The sequence below is a fragment of the Coptis chinensis genome, chromosome 2 (assembly GCF_015680905.1).
Source record: "Coptis chinensis isolate HL-2020 chromosome 2, ASM1568090v1, whole genome shotgun sequence".
NCBI lineage: Eukaryota > Viridiplantae > Streptophyta > Magnoliopsida > Ranunculales > Ranunculaceae > Coptis > Coptis chinensis.
This window is the reverse complement of record NC_141457.1, coordinates 90147273-90153272: the sequence shown is the minus strand read 5'-3', so window position 1 is coordinate 90153272 and position 6000 is coordinate 90147273. Positions and strand designations below refer to the sequence as shown.

The 6000-nt window shown below is 46.8% G+C and overlaps 1 protein-coding gene across 1 annotated transcript; it reads right to left on the bottom strand.

Annotated features, from left to right (window-relative positions):
* Positions 1–1429: 1429 nt before the first annotated feature.
* On the bottom strand, positions 1430–4501 carry LOC147518804 (uncharacterized). The gene is made up of 3 exons (XM_086594021.1): positions 3832–4501; positions 2726–3453; positions 1430–2185 (listed from the first exon to the last, which is right to left on the bottom strand). Exons 1-3 carry the CDS (start codon positions 4499–4501, stop codon positions 1430–1432), a joined length of 2154 nt encoding a protein of 717 aa, XP_086450147.1.
* Positions 4502–6000: the final 1499 nt, after the last annotated feature.

The window sequence follows — 6000 nt, the reverse complement described above, 5'->3', positions numbered from 1 at the left end:
TTGTATAGCTGTGAAGTTAGTCAAGGTTGCCCCCAGATAGATTCGGACATACAGTACGCGAAGGGATTTTCCCTTCCCCGCTCTCTTTGAACCGCTGTGAAGCTTGTTGTGGCAACTATATCCGTCCCTTATTTGATTTCTATTATCTACTGCTAACTCGATTGGAAGAAGTGCATGTTTATTTCATAGTCATAATAATAACAATACAAAGAGTGCGCTATCAAATACGAAAAGACTAAACAAAGGTCCTAGACATGGAACTTTTTCAACATTCTGATATTCCACGACCTCTTTATCTTTTCTCCGTCGTGATGCAGTAATCCATAAGTTCGGATGTACCCTTCTTATCGATGACATATGGACCTTCCCGGTTTGGCCCCAACTTCCCGTCGTTTTCTTTCTTGGTGGCGGGGAGTAACTTCGTCGCAGCACATAGTCCCCACCTTGAAACTCCGGTGGCTTCACTTTCGTTTATCATCGTCTGCAGAGTCCGATGGTATTCCTCCAACCGAATACGGGCTATCTCTCTTCTCTCTTCTCTCTTCAACAAGATTCAAATCCGCGGCTAATATTTTCTCATTCAGTCCACTTTCCATACCTGCGTTACGGTCGTGGATACTATCATTTTCTTTGGAATGGCGGTTTCTACCCCCGACGCCATTCGCGAGCGGTGATTCGATAGTGGATGTTCTTGGTGTAGTTCGATATGCCCACAACACATGATGTAACTGTTCAGCCCATGCCCCTTTCGCTCCTCCAGCTTTTTCTTAAGGTTATCCGTAATGACCTTGTTTGAAGCTTCGGCCTGTCCATTCCCCTCCGGATTGTAGGGAGCTGAGAACCCTTGCTTCACTTTGAACACTTGAAGGAAATTCCGGACTTTCTTCCTAGTAAACTGTGTCCCATTATCTGCGACGATTGTATGTGGCAATCCAAATCTGCAAATGATATTCTCCCATAGAAATTTGTTCACATTCTCTTCCTTGACTTGTTGCAGCGCCACTCCCTCCACCCACTTGGTAAAGTAATCTGTTGCCGCTAACATAAACCTCCTTTTACCGCTTGCCATGGGCAGCGGTCCAACTATATCCATTGCCCACATGGCGAACGGCCCGGCCGAAAGCACACCGGTAACGGCTCGGTGGCGATGTATCGCCGGTGCAAACCTCTGGCATCTTTCACATCTTTTGGCATATTCTATGGCATCACTCTTCATGTGTGGCCAAAAGTACCCCTGCGAAATCAAACGGTGTGTGGTTGTTCTCCTCGCTGAATGACTTCCACAATCCCCTTCGTGCATTTCAGCCAACACTTCCTGAACATGCGGCGGACCTATGCATTTTAACATTGGTCTGCCGAAACTTCTTCTATATAGACTCCCGTCTATTAAAGTGTATCTTTGGCTCACCTGTTCCATTCTACACCTCTCCTATGTGTTATCAATCTCTACCCCCATCAGGAAAGTCTTGATGGGCGTTATCCAACCAGGATCAATCTCCGTGATAAGACAAACATTCTCTACTTCCGTGGTACTAGGCTTGTTCAACACCTTTATTTCAATAGATCGCCCTTCCGTTCCTGGTAATACCGCCGCAACATAAGCAAATGCGTCGGCATGTCTATTTTCTCCGCGATTCAAATGGGTAAACTTAATCTTACTGAATTTGCTCGCTTTCCTTTGTAGGACCTCCAAGTATCTTGCCATCCTTGGGCAACGAGCCACAAATCCCCCATTCACTTGGCACACCACCAGGTTAGAATCAGAATAAACAGATAATTCGCTCACGCCCAGATCTTGAGCCAAATCTAAACCCGCTATTACTGCTTCATACTCTGATTCATTATTTGAAGCCGCGAATCCCAGTTTCATTGATAACTCCAGCCTAGTATTCTCAGGAGTTACCAGGACTACGCCTATTCCGTTTCCTGTATCTATAGTAGAGCCATCCGCGAAAACTCTCCAACCGTTCTGTGAATCCCATGGGTCCAATGGGTCGCGGTTAGGCTCTCCTTCATGGTCCATTACCATCTCCTCTCCCCACGTTGGGTCATTGGTTGGGAACTCTGCCAATACCTCCGCCATTGCTTGTGCTTTTTCTGCGGTTCTGATTTGGTACTGAATTTCATTGCAACTGAGCATTACCGCCCATTTTAGCATTCTTCTTGACTTTTCTGCCCTCAGTGCCTGCTTGAGAGGCAGATTTGTTATTACTACCACTGAATGCGCCTCGAAATATGGTTTCAATTTTAGGGCAGAAAATACCAAAGCCAAAGCGTATTTTTCAATTCGGCTGTATCGGGTCTCTGCGTCTAACATGGTCTTGCTTTGAAAGTACACTGGCTTTTCTACTTTGTCAACAACTCGCACCAAGACCGAACTCGCCGCGTACTCCGAAACCCCCAAATACAAATACAGTTTCTCCCCCTGTTATGGTCGCGACAATAAAGGCGCCTTCCCTAGATAATCCTTCAATTCTTGGAAGGCTTCTTCACATTCCGCGGTCCATTTGAAGTCTTGTGTTTTCCTCAATAATCGATACAATGGTCGACATTTATCCGATGACTTCGAAATAAAACGATTAAGGGCCGCGACTCTCCCTGCTAAACTTTGCACCTCCTTTACATTTTGAGGGGACGACATTTCTATCAGCGATCTGATTTGTTCAGGATTCGCCTCTATGCCGCGGTGTGTAACTATGTAACCCAAGAACTTTCCAGAAGTTACCCCAAAAGTACATTTCTTGGGGTTGAGTTTCAGTTTATGTGCCTGCAATATATGAAAAGTCTCCTGAAGACCTTCCAAGTGTTCCTCCTCCGACATGCTCTTTTCTACCATATCATTAATATATATCTCCATCCCCTTTCGAATCTTCCCTTGAAACATTTTTTCTCCTAATCGTTGGAATGTCGCCCCAGCATTTTTCAAACCAAAGGGCATCCTGGTGTAACAGTACGTGCCGCCCTCCACCACGAACGTGGTCTTTTCCTGATCCGGGCCATGCATAGCGACCTGATTATACCCCATGGACGCGTCCATGAAAGATAACACTTTGAATCCTGCAGTTCTGTCCACTAACTCATCCACCCGCGGCATTGGGTAACAATCTTTTGGGCACTCCTTGTTCACGTCCGTGAAGTCAACACACATTCTGACCTTGCCGTTCTTTTTCGTGACCGCGACTACATTGGACAACCATTCTGTGTATTCTACCTCCCTTATTATCCCCGCCCCTTTCAACCGTACAACCTCCTCGCGAATAGCCTCAGCATATTTGGGCCGTAAACTTCTCATTTTTTGTCTAACCGGCTTTGCACTTTCATTCATGTGCAAATGATGACATGCAAACTCTGGGTCTAAACCCGCGATATCTTCAATCGCCCATGCGAACACACTTGAATTTTCTGTTAAGAACCGCACCAGCTTCTTTTTCCATTCTTCTGGCAAGTCAGTCCCTATGGATGTAAATTTATCTTCAACTCTCACTCCCAGGTTAACTACTTCAATCGTATCCAACGTCTTCGGTCCCAACGGCGGCTCGTACCCTTTTGTCACTCCCGCTTCCTGTAGTTGCTACGCGAATCCTTGTTCCTGAGATGGCCCTTCCCCTTTGGTTCCTCGGACCAATCTCTTCACCGTGATCTGATGGATGTTCTGCGCTGCCACTTGATCCCCCCTGATTTCATATGTTCCCCCCTTCGTGGGGAAGCAGATTAGTTGGTAATATGTCGATGGAATGGCTTTCATTTCATGAATCTATTTTCTCCCTAAAATTGCGTTATACTGCGACTCAGAATCCACCACCATGAACCTAGTGAATACCGTCGCCGGACCTGCGGTCACCGGCAGCTTTACCTCCCCTATGGGCTCTGTCATACTGCCATTGAACCCATACAAGTTGGTTTGAGGAACCTTCAACTGGTTTCTGTCGATGCTCATCTCCTCCATGGCCCCTTTAAACAACAAATCAACTGAAATGCCGCAGTCTATCAACACCCTCCGAACTAGATAATTTCCCATTGCTATGGTAATCACCAAGGTGTCCTCATGCGGCGAAATTATCGGCTCCAAATCCTTTGGGGTGAACATAATGATTCCGTCGGCCGTCGCGGCTCCACTAATTAACCGCGGTACACTCACCACCTCATTCACCTGTCGTAGGCTTGATGTCTTTCTTACCTTGTCCCTATGTGCATTCCTCCCCAGAGTCTCTCCACTAAATATGACATTGATCGTACCCAAAATCCTAGCCGGAGCTGGCACTCTCTCGGCTTGACGCACTTCAGCAACAAACTCTCTGAGCATTCCTTTTTCAATCATCCTCTCTACTAACCACTTCAAGGCATAACATTCGTTCGTGGCATGGTTTCTGATTTGATGATACTCACAAAATGGTTTCCCTTCTATCTCCCTTGGGGTACTCCGCGACCCCTCATAATATTGGTGCTCCTTAATTAGAGACAAGATCTCCTCTAATGGTCGGTTAAGAGGAGTCTGTTCCATTTCCCAATATGGCTTCCTCTCTCGCACCTCTCTTCTGCCTTGATCTCATGTCCTCTCTGGCCCTCGGTTCTCCCCTCTGTAAGATCATCTCTCTCTGTCGCTCTATTCTACCTTTACCCTTTCGATCATCTCTCTCAACCTCCCCTTGACTTTGCCTTCCCGACCCTCTTTCGTTTCCTTTCTTTGTCGTTCTCGCATTATATCCTCATATCGTATGTATTTCTCTACCTTCGGATACAGAGCATGCAACGTAGTAATTTCAATCTTAGATACCGACTCATGAACTCTGGTTCCCGATCTTAAACCATCTTTGGAAGGCTATGACCGCCCGTATGTTCATCGGACTTTCCACTCTCGCCGTCTCCTCCTTGAATCTGCATAAAACTCCCTCAATGATGATTGCGGCCCTTTGTTTGATGTTGAGCAGAGCGCGATGTCAACCACCCTTCTCTTACGGTGAATGAAGTGATCGACAAATGTGCGTTCCACTCTTTCAAACCCTTTAATGCTCCATGAAGCCAACCGGTAATACCGGTCCGAGGCTCCCCTTAAGGTGGCGGGAACATCATCTGGTGGAGCCCATCATACTTACTCTCTTGCCATAACGGCATCTGCTGCCGAAAATGGTGCAAATGATTAGTGGGGTCCCCTTTCCCATCATACCGTTCAAACCTAGGCTGGGAGAACCTCTTAGGTACTTCGGAATTCCATATTGAATCTGCCAGCGGATTTTTATTGAGGCTCGCTACCTCCTTTTGTGCCGCGCTCTGGTTCACTCTTTCTGCTACGCGATTCACTTCCCTATCTTTCTCAATCATAGCCTGAACTACCCCTAAAGTGATGCCCACTGTTGGTTCGACGTCCGGTAGCGGGCACTCTACATTCTCCCCTTCCACTTCACTGCCCCTGGGATCCCCCTGTTCCGTTCCACCCCGTGTAATCTCCTTCTCCTTTCTCAACTCATCATTCTCATCTCTTAACCTAACTATCTCCTCCTGCATAAGTCTGGTGGCGTCCGCCGCCACATCTGATACTTCTTCCTCTCCTACCCCTACCATCTCAGCACTCTCTACTTCCTCAATAGTTTCTCTGACTGCTCCCTTCTTAGGTCTTCCTACTCTTCTTTTTGCTATAGTGGCCATTTTTCTCCTATGTTCCCCACAGACGGCGCCAAAATGTATACACAAAAATTATAACCTACAAACTCACTAGTCTCTTTTTCCTCTCACTCTCCCCCTTTTTTTTTTATATCCTCCTCTCTTTTTCCCACCACTCACTCCTGTCCCTCGATCTTCTTTCTTCCATTTTCTCATCTCTCTCCACGTATCGCGGCAGTTATCTTGCGGTTATGATTCCGCTCTCCCTCTCTCCACATCTCGCGGTAGTTCAGGCCGGTTGGGATCTTGGGATCGATCCTATGCAACCTGTTTCCCCCTACTATACCGCATCCGGTCCCATTGTCACCACTAACCTCCTAGGTCATGTATACGACCCATACA